Source organism: Trematomus bernacchii, unplaced genomic scaffold (genome assembly GCF_902827165.1).
Source record: "Trematomus bernacchii unplaced genomic scaffold, fTreBer1.1, whole genome shotgun sequence".
Lineage (NCBI taxonomy): Eukaryota > Metazoa > Chordata > Actinopteri > Perciformes > Nototheniidae > Trematomus > Trematomus bernacchii.
This window is the reverse complement of record NW_022987803.1, coordinates 11,972,974-11,995,097: the sequence shown is the minus strand read 5'-3', so window position 1 is coordinate 11,995,097 and position 22,124 is coordinate 11,972,974. Positions and strand designations below refer to the sequence as shown.

General features: G+C 41.7%; 2 protein-coding genes across 5 annotated transcripts; one reads left to right on the top strand and one right to left on the bottom strand.

Annotated features, from left to right (window-relative positions):
- Nucleotides 1-312: 312 nt before the first annotated feature.
- znf410 (zinc finger protein 410) lies at nt 313-12,652 on the top strand. Of its 4 annotated transcripts, none has more exons than XM_034150629.1 (12): nt 313-398; nt 734-823; nt 905-956; nt 1,085-1,217; nt 2,663-2,848; nt 3,791-4,030; nt 7,434-7,593; nt 8,036-8,217; nt 8,656-8,745; nt 8,885-9,004; nt 10,097-10,216; nt 11,697-12,652. In XM_034150629.1, the coding sequence occupies exons 3-12, from the start codon at nt 924-926 to the stop codon at nt 11,795-11,797; spliced, it is 1,365 nt and encodes a 454-aa protein (XP_034006520.1). In that variant the 5' UTR covers nt 313-398; nt 734-823; nt 905-923; the 3' UTR covers nt 11,798-12,652. The 4 variants fall into 4 exon arrangements, with proteins under 4 accessions (XP_034006520.1, XP_034006519.1, XP_034006516.1 ...); XM_034150628.1 differs by having other exon boundaries at nt 1,085-1,259; nt 3,818-4,030; XM_034150625.1 differs by having other exon boundaries at nt 1,085-1,259.
- On the bottom strand, nt 12,461-21,754 carry LOC117498490 (ectonucleoside triphosphate diphosphohydrolase 5-like). The gene is made up of 14 exons (XM_034150630.1): nt 21,405-21,754; nt 18,657-18,883; nt 18,137-18,216; nt 17,009-17,152; nt 16,486-16,561; nt 16,089-16,124; nt 15,743-15,831; nt 15,573-15,655; nt 15,211-15,272; nt 14,760-14,861; nt 13,679-13,822; nt 13,296-13,352; nt 13,033-13,148; nt 12,461-12,575 (listed from the first exon to the last, which is right to left on the bottom strand). Exons 2-14 carry the CDS (start codon nt 18,874-18,876, stop codon nt 12,492-12,494), a joined length of 1,293 nt encoding a protein of 430 aa, XP_034006521.1. The 5' UTR covers nt 18,877-18,883; nt 21,405-21,754; the 3' UTR covers nt 12,461-12,491.
- Between the last annotated feature and the right edge of the window lie 370 nt (nt 21,755-22,124).

The following is a 22,124-nucleotide window of genomic DNA, read 5'->3' as shown; positions in this document are numbered from 1 at the left end:
AGAAGCGATACATTTATACTTGGCTACAGCACAGCCTATGTCCACCATTGCTCGGATAGATAGGATAGGATCTCTATCTATTAAAGTTCCCTAAGTGCCATGAGAAATGACCAAGACATTTCTCATGGCACTTTCTTTACAGTTTATTTACTGTTGGAGATATTTTGGGTATGGTCGTTTATTAATTTATGACTTTACCAAAAACTTTCTGAATATGTTGTATGTAGTTTACAGTTACATCCACTAGATGGCATGGGTGATGATGGGACAGCAATAAATTGTAGCTAACTCCAGTAGATGGCGGTAAGGCAACACAAGGATGCAAGGTTAAACCTCAAAGAAGAAGAAGAGGAATAGGACTCTCACTTTTTTAGCTCACAAAACACAGCTATTGTAAGGTAAACAAATGAGTTTCACGTTTATTAAAAAGTAATAACATTAAATAAATTAACAATGTATCGTCAGCGGCCTAGCGTCGACACTTGGCAGCTAGCCTCTGTGTTTTAGCCTCGGTAGCTAGTTTGGTAACTGCTAACCCTGCAAGCTAACTTAACAAGGCAGTCTGTGTTATGTCTGTTTTATCAAACTGTTTACACTAACCCGGTGCTTTCGAGCAAGTGTTTGAACAGCTAGTGTTTGTATATAAATGTCAACTAGTAGTGTCTCTCTGTAAGCTAGCAATGCTAAGACGTTTACTTGCTCACTTGACGTTTTGTGCTGTTGTTTGACGCAGATAGTGCGATGCTGTTGACACAAAGATGACCTGCATGACCCTGCGCCTATGACCGACAGAGAACATCTAATTTAGTTGGTCAAACGCGAGGTATGTATTATCTTTCTATAACAGTCCATCTTATAACATTGGTGAAAGTGATGGATCGGCATTGCTCTTATTATTCTACAGGTTCCACACAGGGAGACCCATGCTTTCTGATGAGCTTGACTCCAAACCAGAGGTAATCTTGTTATCATTTCCATGCTTAGTGTTTTCTAAGGCAGTAGACTTTATTGTGGAATGATGTATTTATAAGATACTAGCTTCGTCATAATGCTGTGTCTCTGTTCTCTCTCTTTCTCCCCTCAGCTGCTGGTGCAGTTTGTGCAGAACGCGTCCATCCCCTTGGTGCAGGGTCTGGAGGATTTAGAGTCCAAACACTCCTGCCTGCCCCTGCTGGCTCCAGCTGTCAGCTCGCTGTGCAGCCCGCTGGAGTTCACAGGTCACCAGCCCATCACTGCTCTTCTTTTGTCCCTTACAGCAGGCAATTATACTAGCAGGACTCCACAGAGCTTACTCATTTTGAGGGTTACTACATACCACCTAATACACAATACCACTCGAAACATAGCTCCAAATTTAAAAAAGCAATAGTCTTTTAACAAGGTCTCCCTGTTGGTTTTTAAAGTGAATTATATGTCAATGTAATGAAGAAAGTGTGAATCGAGGTCTGGATGTTGAAAAGCTGGCGCCAATCCTGTTTGCTGGCCTTAAAGCTACAGTTGGTCACTTTTTAGTTATATTTTCTGAAACTGTCCCTATGTCTTGAGAGTTGTGCATTACACAGATTAGCGATGACATGACATGTTTGTCTGCTTCCCCTGAGTGCTCCTAATGGCATTCGTTAGATTCCCTTTAAAGGTTTTGAAACCTGTTTTAGTGTAATGTTTGGCTTTAGAATGTGAACCTTTGTCGAGCCAAAACCAAGCGACACCCACCGGCCAGAGAAAGGTTCAGATTTTACAGCTTAACAGGCCCCTCACATCAGTTTCTGAAATAATTTGATTCTGGTGAAAGGCAGAGCAGCAACTGATTCCTTAGTTATATTTGAATCAGTGCTCCTTGTTTCACAGTTTGATCGGAGTTCACAAGCAGTGATTGACACTGCGTTAGAGACTACTCAGTTCTGACTTATTCGGCACAGTATAATTATACCAATGCCATGAGGAGCACTCGGTGGAGGCAGAGGAACATGATATTTGAATCTGGTTCATGAACTACTATCAGATTGTAGTGATAGAAACACAAAAATAATAAAAGTTATTTGTAAAAAAAGTCACCAACTATAGCTTTAGAAGTTAAATATTGCCCGAAATGTATGAAAGATTTTAAAGAAAAGAAAAGATGAGTTCAAAATGCATGAAAAAAAGTGTGAGAAGGTATCGACGCTGAACATTCTTTCTATTTACTTTAAAAGTGTTTTTATTCTTGCTTCACTTCTCAATGGCCATTAGATGTGATATAGAATAGGCTTATCATTTCCTTAAGATGTTTAGCATTAATATTTGATGAATCTGGATGGACAGATGCCCCTTACGATGCATCAGGGCTGTGATTTCTCTCTGTGTATATTCCTTGTGATCATACTTTGAAACAAACCCAGCACAATAGATAGTGTTGGCAGGCTAATAATAGATAGCAGATGTATGTATACATTAAAGGTGCCCTGCAGGGTTGTGGGTAAGCAAACAAAGCTGTGTTTATATTCAATGTTTTTTTACACAGTTAAAAAGGGAATGTTCTTTTATTTGTTCTACTAAATGCTAATATAGCATGCGCTTATTGTACAATATGAACCGCTGTTCAGTTGTTTTGGATATTATGTTGCCGATAAGGTGTAGTTTTCTTTTTAGGATTAAAACTAACCAACACTTGTTTCCTCCTCAGATGGAGGCCTGAGCCATGTGCCTGAGAGGTCTCCCTCCCTGTCTGAGTTCGGAGGAGTGTCAGTGCGAAGCCCATTAGTGATCCAGACACACAGTCACCAACGGGCCTCCCCCAGCCCCCCGCCCATCCTCCATGACCTACAGCAGTCCGACAGCACTTCCTACGTCCTACTGAACCTTGCCAAAGGTAAAGGAACACTAACCATCAGCATGTTTAAGACTCCAAGATGTATTCCCGTAGGGTGAGTCACTTTGAAACATCTTTTTAAAGAGTTTTTCATCAAAATCTGTTCTTGTGTCAGTACTTTTTGTCTCGCACAGTTCCCCGTTATACACTCCGCGCTAAAATAAATGAGGTGACACATTTTCATGAAGAGCTGTGAATTATTTGGGCCGGAAGAAATGATCCTTGGCAGGCACATTCTCTTGGTTCATCAGACATTGGCAGCAGAGCCTCAAAATTAATTGTGGTCTCTTGACACACACCTATTGTGCAGAACGCTGTGTTCTGCCTGTGACTCAGTGAGTGATGCAAAGGCTTTTCAGCAGACACAAGCACTTTCTGGCTATTGTTGGATTAAATTAAAATTAGAGTGATTGTTTTTTTTGTGTGTGAATATGCTTTTCAATGTGTGTTGGCTGACGTCCTCTCAGCCTTTCAGAATACAGCTCTTAACATTAAACCCAAAAAGGATCAGCGGATGGAGGACAGTCATGAATTCACCGGCTATTTGTGGATCCTCAAAAAATCTCCAAAAACATTGATCTACATTTTTTAAAATTAAAATGCTTTAAATTAATATTTTTGAATAGTCTTAAAAATGCTTAGACATAGGAAGTAGGATTGTATTAATTGTTATTTTCTGGCATTGTCTTTTTAAATATCAGGATAATTCACATAAGTATATGACCTATTTCCCTGTTATATAATATATAATACCTGTTGCATTAAAGATCAGTGGAATCCCATTGTTCCTATTTGTTCCTTTTTTGTTATTGTAAAGTTATCTTAAGTGACTCCAAGTCCTAAACCTAACTTGCCTTAAGCTGTAGGATCCCTGATTCAGAAATGGACTCAGGTCATTGATGATCATGCAGATGGTTATACAGAATGTCTTGCTTCACACAGACTCTCCTCACCTTTTATGCATCACAGCCTCCTCAGAGTCCCTGATCTTCGCCGCAGACGGCGCCGGGGACGATGACGATGAGGTGGTCTCGTCGGGGGACTACGGGATCGACGGCAGTGCTCCCTGGTATCTGCGGGTGCAGGAGCTCGCACACGACAGCCTGATCGCCGCCACGCGGGCACAAATCGCGAGAGATGCCCGGGCCTGCCAGGACGCCAGAGCTGCAAGTGTCAGCAATGGTAATTACGACGTCTTTCATTACGATTAATCGGGCAGTTCTTGATAAAGCGTTCGACAGAAAATGTTAATAAAATGTGCAAGGTGATATCTGTAAATGACACGTTTTCACACTCCAAACTCCAAATATATTCGCTTTATTTTGATATTTAATAGACAAAACAAGGACATCTCTTAATTGTAGGGGTTTGAAGAAGACATTTTTTGCATCTATCATAACGATTAATCCTTTTATAAAAGTTGTTGTTGTTGATAATATTTCTGTCCATCAAGTAATCGATGCAGCTTTAAAATCAAACGGCAGACAGTTACAGCCCCTCTGTGATGTAGTGTCACGTTTGAGACTATAATGAATATAAAGGAGAAATGGAGGCTGCGTTCAGGAAGCGGCACATTTCCCTGCTCAGATAACATCAGCCGGTCTACTTTCTACTAGCATCAAAGACAGAAAGAAGAGAAACGAGGTCAGTGATGAGATGAAAATGGAGTGTTATCACTACCGACTGAAACTGTTCAACACTTGTCATCGTGAGTCTCTAAATCAAAATTAATTTGTAACATTCTCAACACGGATTTACAAGTCTGACTGCAAATATCTAGTGAAGGCCTAAATGGAACATTATCGTGAGACATTGATCAAGCCTCAGCACGGATTGATGTGCTGTGTCTGTGATGATTTAATGTGCAGTTAGTGGATGGCTAATGCTTCAGAGAGGGAGAGAGAGTGCAGCAGCTGGAAGACAACAGGATGGAGACAGGAGACATGAGAGAGGTCACACAGGTGGTCAGAAACAGATTACTGACCAGTTTACATATTCTGCAAATAGAATCTCTTAATGACAATACTTTTATTTAGAACTTGGAAGAAATGTTGTCATGGAATAAAACAAAAATGTCAGTTTTACTCAACTATAACCTTTAAAGCAGTGGTTCTCAACTGGTGGGTCGCGACCCAAAAGTGGGTCGCGGACCCGTTTCGAGTGGGTCGCGGATGTGTGAGTGAAGAAAAAAAAGTTGGAAAAAAAAAATTGGATTTTTTTTTTTTTTTTTTTTTGGGAAAAAGTCAAACTTTTATTTTGAAGGCCCGATTTTCTTCTCAGAGTGTACCAGAATGCGTAGTTTATGTTAGTATTTCTAAAAATCTCCTGGGGGAGAATCCCCCCAGACCTCCCTGTTGGAGTTGGGTTTCAGCATGTGTGCCTTTTTATATAGTTCAGCTTTGATTCCATCATCTCATTAAACCTTTTTTAAAAGCATACTTTAGTTCTGTGAAGGGATATAAGGGATATATGCACTGTACTTCACTTTTATTAATATTGTATGCTCAAAAGCGTATATATATATATTACAGCACGATTTTTTGTTGAATAGATTTGAGTGCTTCAAAATGTTGGGTCACGATGTATTGACCAAGTAAAAAGTGGGTCCCGAGGCCTGACCAGTTGAGAACCACTGCTTTAAAGGGCCCTAGTATGATGTTTGGGTGTCTGTAGTGTGTCATATCGGTTTTTGTAAATGGTCTGAAAAGGCTCAAATCCCAAAGTTCCCTAAAGGGGAGTTTCCGTCGCACACTGCCTGCAACGCCTCCATTGTAGTGTTGTGTTGTTTTTCGTGACATCACTATGTTACACTGGCGCTTCTATTGGCTAGCGCTCACACATTTCCAGGCAGCGTCTCTAAAGCTCACTAATGAACTTTTTTCATCATGTTTGTTTGATTCTTACATAAAAAGAAATATACAAACATCACTTTAATGCTCTAACAGGGATATCGTTTTTTGGCAGGGAACTTTCTTGAATCCTTACTGGTTGCTTGGTAACAGTCAAGAAATAAGTGTGATAGATTTGAAGCAAAGTGTGACCCTATATTCAAAAAGGCAAATATATTCTGAAAGTTACAAAGATCAAGTATGATAAGAATATGTTTTTAAGTGTATTTCTTGTCTAGAGTTGTTTACTCCAGCTCCTCCACTTGCCGACATGATGTCTTAACCTGTTGCTTACCCTAATCTCTTTCACTCTTTTGACTGTGAAGCGGTACACTTTGATGTAAGACAAACATCCACTTCCTGCGGCACATAGCGCAAAAAAAACAACTTTTTGACCCTCACCATGAGTCAGGACTTCATCACAGCCCTCTGCAGGCTGCTGCTAGATAAAGAATTGGTCCATGACATCCAGGCTCCATGGCTCCTGGCTACATCTTTGAACTGCTTCTGAGCCCAATTGCAGCCAGAGGTCCTTGTTAGAGAAGTGATACGAGAGGTGTTCTCATCTTTACCTGCTCCTAGTTTATGTCCTCGCACTCAAACTCAGATCCCGCGGTTTATGAACTTATACTTACATGCATATTGTCAAATGATAATGTAGCTTATATTAAGTTCAGATGCTTGTTTTAGCACCGGTTCAGCGGTGGAATATGCACTCAGAACTTTCTCACACAAAATACTTCGACACATTTAAAAGTTGTGCTTTACATTTTTTGCATTTAATCTGCAACAAGAAATTAGTAGGTAAACAAATAAATATAGTGGTGTTAAAGTATAACATTGGCTTCCAAACTAGTGAAGTAGAAGTATAAAGCATAGTATGAACATACTCAAGATCCTTCAAATATCCTTGTATACAAAAAAACATAGTGCTTGATTAATATTTTGTATTACTGATCTGAACATGCAAAAACTGGACTAGAAAGTATAATATGGGATAAAAGTGAAGTAGAAGTATAGGAGAGCATTAAGTTAAGTATGAGCACCTCACAATTGTGTCTAAGTACAGTACTTAAGTAAATGCACTCAGTTAAATTGCACTACTGTACAGTTGTTCTTACCTCTTTATAATTTCCCCACATTAACCCTTGACATTTTATTTCCATTAAAGGTCTATTAATATCAGTTATCTGAGGAGGGTCGTGTCTTTGATAGAATCAAGGTGACCAAAATCAAGTGTTATACACACGGAAGCGCATTGAACAAAATACTCTCTAGGGCAACAGTTGTAAAATACTTTGTGCACTGTTGGATAACATGCAGCAGCAGCCTGGAAATGGTTTCAGTGAGGGACTAAAACTGCACTCTCTGAGCGGTTGATGCTGCCCTCCCATTAACTCGCTGCAGATGAGACAAGTTGCCCAGCAGCGGGGTGTCGGTTACAGGTGCATTACTGCCGCACGCTGTAAGCATAATTGGCCCTGTTAAAGGCTCTGAAGGCGGGGAGTCAGCGCAGGTGAAAGGGAGTGATTGCATTCAGCTTGGGGGTGGGGGGGGGGTCTTTCTGCTGCTGTCGTTCTGCAGGTCAGCTCTCACTCAGTACCCGATGATTAGCTTTTATACGGCCAGGCTCCAGAGGCTCTCCTATATTGTTTTTCTGCCCAAACCCGCTCATTTTTCCTCTCCCGGTTGCCTAGGCGACCACACGCACGGTTCCCCGGCAGACGGGGACAAGCGGGAGCTGCCGACTCGGACCAGCCGCCCCCTCTCCAAGCAGGTCCTCCGCTGCTCCTTCGAGGGCTGCTGCAGGACGTTCACTTGGCCGGCTCACCTCAAATACCACCTGAAAACACACAGGTAGCACACACGCACGCACGCACTGTGAAACTGTGTAGGCCTTATATCCGAACAACCAACTCCATGCCCTTACAATACACCAGAAATCCCTATAAAGTCATAAAATAAAGAAGCCTTAATTGTATAATGCTGGAGAATTTTGGTTGAATACTAAATGAAATTGTTCATCTTGCCTTAAAGCACAGGGATTATGAGAACTGTTAGTTCTGTGAAGGTGGACGATTTGTGTTAATGGGAGAGACATGTTTTACAGGAGATCACACAGAGTGTCCACAGGTTGTTTACAGTGCAGGCAGCTGAACAGGGGGAGCACAGCTGAGGCAGTATTTGTGCTGCAGGGACTCCCCTAACATCGGTGTAGGAAATATATGAGGTGCGCTGTTGCAAATAGAACATCTGCGCGGGAATCACCGAGACATGTTTGTTTTTCTGGGCTCCCAAGGAACGACCGGATGTTTAGGTGCGGCGCGGAGGGCTGTGGGAAGAGTTTCTACGTGCTGCAGAGGCTGCAGGTTCACATGAGGACGCACAACGGAGAGAAGCCCTTCACCTGCAAGGAGAAGAACTGTGGCAAGAAATTCACCACGGCTGGAAACCTGAAGAACCACAGGCGCATACACACAGGTGACTTCTACAACAACAACAACAAATACCCAAACAAGCTGGGAGCAATAACTGACTCAGGCCCTTTTCCTCTGCTCATTTAATGCTTCCTCTGTGAAGTCATGGCCGGAGATTTTGAAGAGTCAGCAGCACTGGCGCCTCCGTTTCACTGCCGCGAAGAGAAACAGTGCTCTGTCATATTTTATTTAGGGTGACATTAAGATTTTTGATGGCCTGTTCCAGAGTCTGCTTCTAATGTGTCAGGATGCGTTAGCAGAGCACTGTACAGTGTTTACATTTATCCCGTATGTCTGGACGAACAGCTTTCTACGAGCCATCATATCCACTTAGTCCGACAACATTATATTACAATGTCAATGTCTCCGGCAGCAAAACAGGTCCATAAGATGACATTAAGTGTTAGTCTTGTGGAGTTGAACAATATGTGTGTGTTTCTAGGGGAGAAGCCTTTCCTGTGTGAGGCAGATGGCTGTGGGCGATCCTTTGCCGAGTTCTCCAGTCTACGGAAACACATGCTCGTGCATTCTGGTGAGTGGGACACGGCTAACAGCTGTAAGGAAGAAAACTTTCTCCTAATTAAGCAGATACAGTATATCCTACGAGAGGTAGTCCGTATCAATTAGGATGGGATCACAGGACGTGTGTGTGTGTGTGTGTGTGTTTCCAGGTGAGAAGCCTCATCACTGCGGAATCTGCGGGAAGACTTTCTCTCAGTCGGGCAGCAGGAACGTCCACATGAGGAAGAGGCACGGAGAGGAGGGGCTCGGCAGTGAGAGCAGAGAAACAGGTCTTTCTCTTCCAAACATAATCTTTCTTCTTTCTTCTCACACACACACACACACACACACACACACACACACACACACACACACACACACACACACACACACACACACACACACACACACACACACAGTGGCAGTAGGTGGTTATGCTAATCCTCGGATTATGTACCTTCAAGCGGCCCATACATTTTAAAAATGTGCATAGAGATACTGTGGGTTTAAGTTACTTTTAGGAACATTTGTTGAATAATTAATGATTTTAAGCACTTAAAAATTCATCACTCAAGTGTTTTTCTTCAGACCCTGTAGCGTAATTGTTTCAGATTGCAACACATTTCTGGGAAAAGCAGAGACTCTACTGCAGAAATGGGACTGTTAGGCGCCGTGTGATGGGGCAGAATTGTCACTAAAGTGTGTAATCACCGAGCTGAAATGGCAGATTAAGCTTGCTTTTAAAGTCTTTTTGCAGTCACCTTACAAATGACTCACAGAAATGACTGGATACTGTAGTAAATCTTCCTCTGCAGCGGAGGGATCACTGCTGCCTTCATTCTCAGTATCACTTTCAGTATATCTTCAGAGTTAAAGCGCCTCTCAATGAGCTCTTTACATCCCAACATATGGTCTAATTGTACCAAATCCGCTTAACATTAGTTTTCTCGCCGTGAAACAATAAAGCCGACACGTTTGTGTAGCAGTGGGGAAGCACCGCCGCTGAATCACCACAAAGGAAGCGCTGCCAAAGCCTCTAATTATAAACTGCAGATTTATCCGGGTCAGCCTCCCCAAAGAGGCTGGTCTTTTGTAAAAAACAGAGCAAAAGAAGATGCCGCTTCACAACAGAGGGGTACTTTCTGAGTCACTCCATGAATAATTAAATCGACTGTGTTGGAGAAAACAACAGTCCTAAAAACAACCAAAAAAAAGTTCTTACACAAGCTTCAAACGGTAATTAAAGTGAGTAATAACGAGCGGATGTCAGGTTTGAATATTGACTTTTATCCATTACAGAACACAGATTGAGTCCAGTGTGTCCACCCCATTCTCTTTGTTCTTTTGAGTTCAACAGAGTGTTGTTGGTCTGCCCCTGACAGGAGAGGCTCTGACACACAGCAGCCTGCTGGAGGCCGACGGCGAGAATGGAGACACTATGGTCACCATGACAACGGCTGTGGAACCCATGAATCTTCACCACGCCATGCTGAGATCACCAGGTATGAATTTAAACTTGTACAACAGGGAAAACCCAACACACACACGGGTGAGCTAACATGACACTTCGCCAAATAAAATGTTGACGCTCTCAATGTTCTGTCGATACAAGAGGTGCTGAGTCAGCGTGTGGTGATGCTAATGTCGTGTTGAATGTGGTTTAATCATTCCTTGCGACAGACGCTGTTACTCTTTCAGCTGGTTACTTTGCTCCATGATAGAATGGAGATAGTAGAAGTAGAAATACACATATAGTTGAGGTTTTCTTAAAACATCTGTCAGTCTTTCTTCTGCATTTACTCACACTGTTGGTCTCTAAAAGTTTTGTTCTGAAAAGTTGGTTCCAACCCAACTATGATTTATTTATGCAACCCTTTGACCATTACTTACAATTACATTGTGTAACTGGAGCACTCAAAGCCAAGTGACAGGCTGTTGATTCTACTCCATCATTGTCAAATGTACTCGGGCCACAACGTAATATTTGTTGAGTTTAGATGCTGATATAATGTTAGGTTAATATTCATCTACCTGTACAGTGCTTATACTTAAAAGTATACTTTCTGGGCTGTTTTTTCTGTATATATTGGGTATTTAAAGCGGTGTTGTTACTTGTTACTCTTATTATTAGTAGAAGTGTGTCTTATTTTATTCCTTTTTGCATTTTCTTTTCTTAATTATAATTTTTTTGTAAAACTTTCTTTGGATTTTCTGTATTTGAAATGTAAGAATTTAACCAAAACATGTTTACTGGTAAAGGAGGATGGTGATCACAAGTAGACAGTAAACCACACTGAAATGACCGTAATTTCACATAAAACCTCAGTCTTAACAAATAGCAAACACAGGTCTTTACTTAATTAGTATTTAAGCCTCTGTTGTGTCATTTGGGCTACTCCCTGTACTAGAGCCTTTGACTTAATGATTCACTATTCAACTTTAAGGACCAGCTCTTAGCTAATATCTGAAAAGCACTAAAATTGTTCCAGTTTTCAGAGTTTAAAGTGAAAAAGACGCTTAAAATCATTTCAAAAAGATAGTTTCGCTCTTACCTTCTATGAATCGATCTAGATTGTTTTGGCGTGAGCTGCAGAGTGTTGGAGATATTGGCCGTTGAGATTAATAAATAGCACTACGGGTGTATTTTTAAATGTATGGGTTAACTATCCCTTTTTAAAGTCCATTTGTATTGCATATTTAGAGTTTAACCCCCTTTTTAGATTGAACACTTTTACTCTGAATAACTTTATATGCTCAATATTTTGCGAGTATCTTTAAATGTCCTCCAGTTTTTCCTAACTCAGCCTGTCAGCATTCAAACCAAAAGGCGGTTGAAAGCTTGCAGAAACTCAAGGACACGTTTCAGTAGACTTCTGCCCCTGAAGGCGTTCCATCCCATAATAACTGGTGTTATTGACAGGTGTCTCACTTTTTGACAGCATGCATTTGATCTATTTGAACATTTATTTTCCTCCCCTCCAGGCTCCGCGGATTCGGTGGTTGTCCTCTCTCAGCCCCATGAATTGGTAACCATGACGACCGAAGGGCATGCGTACGGAGAAGATGTGGTGGCGCTGCTGTAGTCTGCCATCGTGAGAAATCATCGACACACTGAACGTCTCTGTGTAAATACACCAATCGCTGACGTTCACCCCCTTGTAGATATTTGTAATTATCCACCGATGATGCTTTTATTTTGAAATGGCAAAGTTTGTACAAACAACCTTTTTCCTTTGAACAAATACTCCCAAAGAAATAATGAGACGGGTTTAAAAGTTTATGAGAATATAATGACCATGCATTGTACATTATGTAAACAGCAGTGTGAAATGCAGCGATGATGGAAAATGCGTCCCATTCCTTTTTGAAAATGAAATGGCTATAAATGTACCAGTTGCCCATTATTACTAACTACAAAACACATGATATCAAATCTACTAAAGCACAGTGTCATGTTGCTGCATGTAAACATTGGTCTTGCAAACCCCTTACAAGACAGACCCCCCCCCCCCCTCCTGTTTATCATCCCGACGAAAACATCACTCTCAAACAAATTGGGTTTCCGGTAATGCCCCGAGCTGCATTAACGGTTATTGGCAACATCTCTCACTCAAGTGTCAACCTTCAGTGCTCCACTTGTTCTCTGAGTAAGACAACACATTGCTCATTTACAATATATTAACACTAGAGTGCTTTTTTTAAACGAAAATAAGAATTACTCATGCAGCCGTTAGATAACCTGTGTGTTACCGAGCACCACCTACTCCTGCCTTCTCCTCAGAGGATCTTCAGGTCGCGGAGGTGATCCAACGTGGCGCCTAAAGCCCAGCTGGCCTCCACGTTGTTCACTTTCTTGGTCAACTAGGAGAGGGGAAGAAGAAAAACACCAAATCACTCAAATGCCTTTTGTATTTATTTAAATAAAAAAAGTAACAGAATATTTGTGTTTTTTCTTCATTCACGTATTGGCAAGAATTGTGCTCTTTTGTTAGGTCTCACCATCACTTCGTTTGAACGTGTGCATTTAAAACGTGGTGACAGAAAAGGGTCACACAGAGCCTTGTAGCTACATTACAAGTGAGTCATGGTCTTCTTATTCACAGCCTTAAAACGGAACTAACAGTTGTTAAAATAAGGCAATTGTAACTGTACCATGCTTGTGTCTTTCATGTAAGTCACTAGTTTATGATGCAAACCACACAATCTAAGCTACACAACTTTCAACGAGAAATCGATTTTATAGCTCTGAGCAACCTTTTGAAAAATGTTCCTTCCTGTCTGTTTGGAGGCCACAGTGTGTGGTTCAGCGCCGCCTCACCTGCAGCACGGTGCTCTCCTTGAAGCCGAATCCATCCTTGAGCAGACAAGTGATGTAGGTCATGTCCATGCACAGGAAAGAACTGATGGGGGGGTGCTTGGTCATCTTATTGCACACTGAGCAGAGAAAAATGGAAATGGATGAGGGGCAGGATCCCAGTCAGCCGCGAGGACACAAGCCCAGGCTATTCAGACGCACACAGTGCTACAGTACAGGGTGATCAGATCTGTCATAGTGAGGACGCACTGATTGGCTCATCTCACCCTCTTTAGCCCTCTTCTTGAAGTCTCTGACCTCCAGCGTCCCCCCATGGACCCCATCTGCAGCAGGAAGCGATAAGGTCATTTTCTACACACTTCATATGCAATACTATTCATTAGGAGAGCATACGCACATTTCCATAATACTAATGATACACCTTGTGCCGTTAAGCTTGGAATGGCAGTATAGCATCTCTCTAATAGCTACACACCTATAGCTCATCAAATCCGCAGAGACAGGTGCAGATGACTCATACTTCTCTGTCTTGCATTGGAATGGGTAATCGCATCCTGCTGGCCTGTATAATTATATAAGGTGTGCGTGCGTGCGTGCGTGCGTGCGTGCGTGCGTGCGTGCGTGCGCATATCAGTAAGCGTGCACTTACCGATAAGGCCTGCATCCACTGCTCGGTCAAAGTAATAGGAGAATGCATAGAATACATTGCTGTCTTGGAGCTCATACGGCTGGTGAATAATCCCCTTCACCACCTTAAGTACTTCCTGATAACAAAGCTTGTATCCTGCAAGACCTGGAGAAGAGACAGAGACACGGCAGGGTATAATATGCATCCTCTGCTGGAACAGCACCTGACTCTAAAGCAAGGAATCTCTGTTTTTTTTCTCAAAATGTCGACATACTTTACTAAGCTGTTATTTTGCATATTTTTCAACACACTATACTATTATTTATTTTGTTGTATTTTGGCATTCGTTAAATATGTATTGTTTTTTCTATCATTTCTAACATACCGTACAATGACATTTTTTTTTCAACATACTAAACTATGACCTTTTGTTATATTTCCGACATACTATGCAAAGTCCTTTTCCTGATGATTGCGACATACTATACTAAGTGTTTCTTTAAATATTTTTGACACAACTTATGTTGTTTTTTTGCATATTTTTATCTGATCTTTTCAATATCAAGAAAATCGGGTAAGCATGTCAAAAAAAGTTATAATAGATCAAAGTTATAGTATTTTTTGGCAGTATTTCACATATTTAAAAAAAGGCATAATACACAATGTAAAAAATCCAAATCACAGTTAAATTCACATTTTAGTATTTGGCGAAAAAGTCTTAGTATATTATGCTGAAAATGATCATAAAAGCTTAGTATAGTTTGTGATAAAAATCAAAGCAGTGTATAGTATGTCTTAAAAATGTCGATCTATAGTTTGTCGAGTAAATTAATAAAAAAATAGATAATAGAGTGTGTCACAAAAAAGGTTAATAAATAGTATTTCATAGAAAATCATAGTATATATAGCATACACATAATTCATAGTAAAGTACTTCATCAAATGTGCATGTTGTGCTCATAACGAACAGTAGTACCCTATATCTGGAATTGCTGGTGTTAGGTTTCTATCATTTTACAGTAACCAAATGAACGCTGTGTCCAAGATACATGAGCTTTGGATTCACTCAGTGACTGTTTATACTCCGTAAACAGGATCTTACCATCTGGGTCCCCGCTCACTCGATATGTCAGCCCTCCAAAACTCCATTCATCCCTGAACTTCTTTGGCAGGCAGGAACTTTTAAAAAGCCGCCACTCCAACCCTGTCAGAGCAGAGAAGTGACTTTTTCATTTTCAAACTTGCTCACCGGCTTTACACCCGGTCACCGTGGTCTGAGACTGACTCACAAACACAATTTTCTCTGAAGCCCTTCGGTGATCCATCTCAGGGTTTTTGAGAGAGAAAGGGTTGAATGTACGTGCCAGAAAAACATCTCTCTCTTGTTAGCTCCTTTAATCAGCATTGGGAGAAAAAAGGCAGGGAAGAAACAACACCCGAGAGAGCGTTGAAGAGCTGACTCGGGATCCTTCTGAGACACACTCACAATGAACAACACTGACCCACACAGCTAATGGCAACAGAGAACCCCTTCCTCATGTCCAGCACAGTACCTTCTGCCCCCAGAGCCCCCAGCGTGGCCACCCTCGCTGCCATCAGTCCATTTCCAAGGTAACTGCAGGAAGTTAGAGGATTGTTGTGAAGTTACAAAAGCACCCAGGAACAGACAAATGGTGCCTGCCTATTATTCACATCCTAATGACTAAACAGCTGATAGAAGCTTTCCCTAATTAAGAACAGAGTGAAGTTATGAAGATAAAAAAAAGATAGTAAGTGGCATTTATAACATAATTAGTCAATACTCAAAGCCAAAAATATTGCAATTACCTTGAGTAGACATTTAATCAGGTATCAAATGATGCAATTATGAGGTTTAATGAATGTGTTTTATGAATAAATAAATAACATATTTTACCTGTAAGTGTACAATTCAAATGTGGAGTTGGAGATGTCATATTTGGCAACGTAATCAGCGACAGGAACACTTTCAATGGTTTTCTAACGTGGAAAATGAAGGACATGATGGGTTATTATTCATCAGAAAATAGTTTTGAAATCTTGAAGAGTGCAAAACAAACAGCTGACCCTGAGCTTTGGCAGGAAAGTGATCTGCGTAGATCCTCCGCCCAGATCCAAGATTCCCACCGTCCTCTTGCTGTGTGCATTCAGGTGACCTGGAAAACATTTCCTACTTTACTGCTTTAATCTAGCAGCCTCAACAGAGAGGAGCTAATCAGTTATACCTTAGATGCTATCTTCAAAAGGCCTATCTGACACAGAACCCAATAGTATAACATCCTGAGCCTGATAAACATCTGAGCTATCCCCTCGAGGCCACAGCATCACAGCTGTATGCATTCAGTATTTGTGTCTATAATAAGACGCGGATGATTTCAGACGGAGAGTTACATTTGGAGTTTACAGCACTCACCCGTCAGATAGTTCACAGATATCCAAGCCAGGATTCCTACATTAAAGAGATCGGCGAACAGAAAACAGACATGTCAAGCACATGTTCATTTGAGAAAAGCTGACAACAAATTCTCACAGAAATTACAACATGCACAACACGCGAGTAAGAGGTATAACTCTGAAAGACAAGGTTGAAACGCTGACAAATCATTACACCTTTTCACAACAGGCAATAACAATGTCTCAATATGTAATTACAGGCTTTTAAGGTCAAAACAACTCTGTGGTGAAGAGCCGTTGCATTTTCTTCAGTATCATCATAAAAGATAGGCAATAATCTGCAACGATGCCACCTCCCAACGTGCTGCAGCGAGATGTGATAACTGACTAATGCGTCGAGCCTTGGCAGACGCTACCTTCATTTGTGCCGTTCATTATGCTGACGCTGTCGTCTGGGACCCAAAACGGAGATTCATCAAACACGTGTTGAACCTGTGGAGAGAGAGGGGTGAGAGTGAGGGGGAGTGAGACAGAGGAAGGGGGAGAGGGAGAACGAGGGGGCCAAGGAAAGCAGCAGAGGAATGGCCTCCGTGTTATCTACTGTAATGGTAGCTCATCCAGAGGTGCCCTCCGCTTCGAGGGATTAATTAATTCCCTCAGGGGGATTAATAACGTATCATTCATCTTCCAAGGTGCCCCGGGCAGCCATTACTATCTTATCCCTTCCACTGGAGCCTTCCACACTAAGCTCCCTCCACTCTGATAACAATACTCTGCCCTAACACCGAAAATGTTCTTTCCTCCCTCCATGGATAAGAGGTTCCTGAGAGAATGTCAGACAATGGAGCGCCTTACAACTCCCTGATGATAAAGAACTGCACTCCACTCTACAGAGGGCTCAACAGCCTGTCATGTCTCGGAGCTACTGCATTATTTTACCTGCTCCAAAAGCAGCCGGGCTCTCTCTGCGGACAGCAGCCGAAGTCCAGCCGTGGCTCTGAGGAACAGGGGGGTTCTCTTCCACTCCAGACGAGGCACCGTCTTCTTAGCCACCTTCAACAACATCCTGACGGTGTGTCCAGCCTGTCAAACACACACAGTACTCACCATAAGAATTAGTTACATTTATATAGCGCATTTCATATACCCAAGGACGCTTTTATAAAGGGGGGGCGAACACTAAACACAATCTGGGACAGAACAATGGGACTACAAAGAAAACAGACAAGGAGAGAGAAGGCAGATGAGGCGATGTATGATGGAAGAAGTAATCAGGTCTTTTACTTAATTAAATGTACATAAACATAAGGTTTAAAATACTTTTTTACAAGCAAAAGTCCTGCATACAAATTCCTACTTAAGTAAAAGTTCAAAAATGTTAGCATCAAAATATAATTAAAGTACTAAAAGTACTTGTTATGGAAGATGAACCATCATATATACAGTACTGTTTATATCATATATTTTAAATGTATAAATATAAAATCACTGCATTAACTTTTTTAATGCATTAATGTCTTCATCACAGCTGGTGGAGGAGTAACTACTTTATATACTGCTGCTGGATATTTTAAGCTATAGTTATTTATAAAAACAATGAATAATTGTTTTTTATTAGAGTTTTTTTTAAGTCTAATAATCTGTATCTCTATACTAAAATTGTTGGATAAATGTAGAGTAGTACAAGTCAAATATTGGCTTCTTAAATGTAGGGGAGTAAATGTAGTAAAAGTAAATGAAAATATTGTAGGAAAGTACAAGTACCTCACTATTGTACTTAAGCACAGTACTTGAGTAATTGTACTTTACTACATTCCCCCACTGATGCTCACTGCAGCTCAGGACTCGTAGGACAACAGGTGGACAACAGGCTGACTGGTCACAGTTGAGAAAACACTGAAGTGTTACATACCAGGCTGAATATTCACTTGTCTGTCATTTCTTGCTTTCATTAGCAATGTGACCCCCCGCAGAGAGAGGCTATGGCAGTGTGTCTGAATACAATGCAGGGAGGAAGGACCTTTCCTTCGGCTCAATATAATTGATCTGATTTGACAATGAACTCACCATCTCTGGGGAGTCAGCATACGCGGACAAACCAGGCTTTATGGAATGGAACATCTCATTGTCCAAAACAGGCAGCTCCTCTAAAAAGATACAAGATCCGCCCACATCAAATATACAGCCGCTATTAAAAGCCTTAAGAGGCCTAAATCTGCTTAGCATACATATGAAGAATATATCCCTTCATTCAAAATGAGGCATGTTGGCAAAATAGGATTATTTCGCTCAAATTAAATGAATTCAAGGATAGCCTCTGTGCCCCGAGGTGCAGGTTTACTGAACTGAGAAGCTGTGAGGAGAGAGGGAGAGAAGAGAAGAGGAGAGGAGGAAGAGCCAACATATCGGCTTGTTACTCAGCTGTTTGCCTTGTAAATCAATTGATCACTGGCCATGTAAACACATTACACCCTGACTGCAGTAAATACGATGAATTAACCTGCCTCTCACCCGGGATGCTGACAGGATAACATGAGTGAAACAGCAGAGTAATCACAGATAAATGGAGTAATGTGTGTGTTATTACCTGACCCGCCATGGATGAAGGTGTAGACGTGGATGCGTGTCCCTGTGCTCCCCGCATCAAACATCACCGAATAGAAGATGCGGCTGTGGTTGGCGGGCCGGCTGAGGCTGGGCAGGAGGCCCCCCATGCTGTGGGTCAGATGAGAGGTCCTGACCTTGGCCCGGCTCAGGTGAACAACAGAGAGCAGGAGCAGGAGGAGAAGTGACCCGGCGGGTGTCATCTTCTCTCTGGAGGATCAACAGAAGAACAATATTTGAGGTCCTCGTGTTAAAGCAGCTATTCTATTAAATGCTATTCAAAGTGTTTAGCTCAAACCTCTGCTGACCAATTTGCTAGGTGTTAAATTACAGCCTGACGAGCAGGAGTGTTATTTATGCTAGACCACACCCCGCCAGACCTCTAAGCAACCGCAGAGACGTAACCCAAAATCCACCTCTCTGCCTGCTGAGTCGACTCCTGTAGAGACCTCAGGAAACATCACAACACTGTGTTGGACTTAACGTGGTGGAATGTAATCCTTTCATCTCCGATCAATACAGGCAACTCAAGCAATGTGAGGAATTATGATTTCTTAAAAGCTTCAGTCAGGCAGTGCTCCGCGGGAGACGCCTGCTCAGGCACGGTCACTCTGCTTTCATGGAGAAATATCAGACATTTTCATACAATACATTTTACTGCCTGACAGTTCTAGTTAAATTCAGTTTCAAGCTTTTATTGTGGGTGCTATTGTTAACAAAAATTAAAGGAAAAGCCACACTAAGAATTAATTTGCAGTTAAAGGACTGTCTAATAACTGAGCCTCTGTCCCTTAATTATTCATTATTCATTAATCACTGAAATGTTTCAGAAGCTAAGTGGCATCCATACAGAAGAGTCATCTTCTTTAGATACACTCCTCATGGTTTTATTGTATGCCTAGTATTGCAAATACTGCATGCTCCTTTGTGTGAAAATATGAGGTCATCTGGATATATGATTATTTAAATCAACACTCCGCTAGAAAAGATGAAAATGCACCGGCTCGCCTCTTACATTTTATTAAACTAGTTATGTCTAAACCTGAACTTGTCCTCCATCTCAACATGTGAGAGCATTTATTAAAATCTTCACTGGTCTGGCAGGGTGAACTTTGTGGAATATGTTTTCACTCAGGTCCACAGTGGCTTGTATTAAAGGTCCCATGTCATGCTTTTCCGGTTATTACCCGTCCCCTTGTGTGTAATGTAGTTTTCTCTGCAGAGTCACAAACCCTCAAAGTACACCCTGTAGCGAGTAAAACTCTAACACAGAAAAGACCTGTCTATGCTGCCCCAGAACGCCTCGTTGGAGATTTCTCTTTTTCCATTTTTTTCTTCCTGGTCACTGTGGCGTAGCGGCTCCGCGGATTGGTCCAGTGGAGCTCCTCACACACACACACACACTCTCTCAGCGGCGAAACTGTCACACACACACACACTCTCTCAGCGGCGAAACTGTGACGCGCTGGGGGGGGTGGGGGTGCTAGTAGAGTCTCGCAGCGGCGAAACGGTGACGCGCTTACACTGTAGGTGCGGCGCGTTTGGGGGTGCGGGTGCTAGTGCAGCCCCCTCAGCACCCCCCCTTCCCGCGTCCATGGTGCTCAGGCTGAGTTCAGGCTGGCGATGTCTCGCAGACCCCACGCAGCAACCAGGAAACGACACCAGCTCACACTGTCCCCTCCTCACAGCAGCGAGCCCCGCAACGTCCCGCCAACACGGCACCCAGACCCCACGCAGCATTCTCATCTGTTTGTCATTACTGGTGTCATTTCCTGGTTGCTAACGCCATTGTAACACATAATCACTGATGTTCCGCTGTAACGGAGGTGGTCATCAGAACAGAGTGGGTGAGCTGACCAATCAGAGCACAGTGGGCTCATAGGGAGGGGGGGGCAGGAGCTCCAACATGCCGTTTAAGACAGAGAGTGAATACACATACTATACAGAGATGCTGTATGAGAAACCAATGTCATTTTGGAACATTGAACAATGTAAATCTATTCTAGTAGACCACAACAATGGAATTATGATCAGTAGAAATTGCCATGTCATGGGACCTTTAATGTAAGTATGTGGTGCAGAGTGGGCAGTATCCTGGGAGGCAGAGCAAAGGAAGGAAAGTGTGTCAGCCTTGGAGAAGAAAACCTGCATCTAGTTCAGTTATTGCAAGTTGCAACAACTTGCTAATGAGACTGTGAGCTCAAAGTCAAGACATTTTTCACTGTGGCATGGTTATAACAAGTTAGTTTCAGAGATGGAAAAGGTACTGCAAATTGGCCCATTTCCGAATAATAAAAAAAAGCAGAAATAATACAGTATATGACATTGGTAAACTACTTAAGTAGTTTACCAATGTCATAGACTGTATTATTTCTGCTTTTCTCCGCTTGATACATTTGTATTAAAAATACCAAAGACACCTACTTTTAGTGTCAATAGAGTGCAATATAATTCTGAACAGCTAGCTTAGCTACTCATTAACAATTGAAATAGACGGTTTTATGATAACATGAGCCAGCGTGAATGCTAGGTTAGTGAAAGCTAGCCGGTGAAGTTGGATACTCGGCTAGTTAGCCAACAGACTCGCGTGTCGCGTTACAGTGTGTTATTCGAAGAACCGAAAGCTTAAACTCGAAAAAAGCAGAGAAAACGATTACAACACATTAAAAAAAGAAGTGTGTATGTCACGTATCGCAGTATTTTATTAACTTTAAACACAGTCCGAGCTCACCATGATGTCCGACTACTCGTCTCGCAGCTGACATGTCATGACGTCAGCAGTGTTGTGATGAAGTGGTCTCGCGCAGTGCTCACGGATGTCAGAGTCAAACATGCTGAGTAGAAGAAAAGAGCCTTCAAAGGAAAACACAGAGGCTGTTGTGTCAATGGGTCTGCCAGCAGGAGCATCATCTCCAGTGCTGAAAGAAGTCATCATAAACTTCAGTAAAAGTATAATACCAGTAGAGAAGTATTGTTTAAACAAAAAGCCCTGCATTCAAAATGTAACCAAAGTAAAAGCATAACAATTTCAACATCAAATTCACCTAAATTAAAATAGCTTGACACCAATTCAACAATATTTTTACATTATAATCCATTATTTGTAAAGGTGGGGCTAATTTGTATTGCTTACTGTGAAGCTTTATCTATCATATACTGTAAATATGTTTTATTTGATATGTATTAGGCCTTGCCAATGGATTGCCAAACAAAAAAACCTCAAGTCCAATTCAAATACTTTTCCTGTGAAATTCATTTGGCATTATTTGAGATGATCCTCCCTTCAGAATAAAAAAAAAACAACTGAATGATTTTGCCCGTTCACAGTGTCTTTATTTACATTTAACTTCATTCTAAAAACCCCTAGCTGTCATCTCTCAATCTTAAACCTCCAGACCTATAAAATCAAGAAGAAAAGTTTAAATACTTCAGATGAAAATATGTCCAGCAC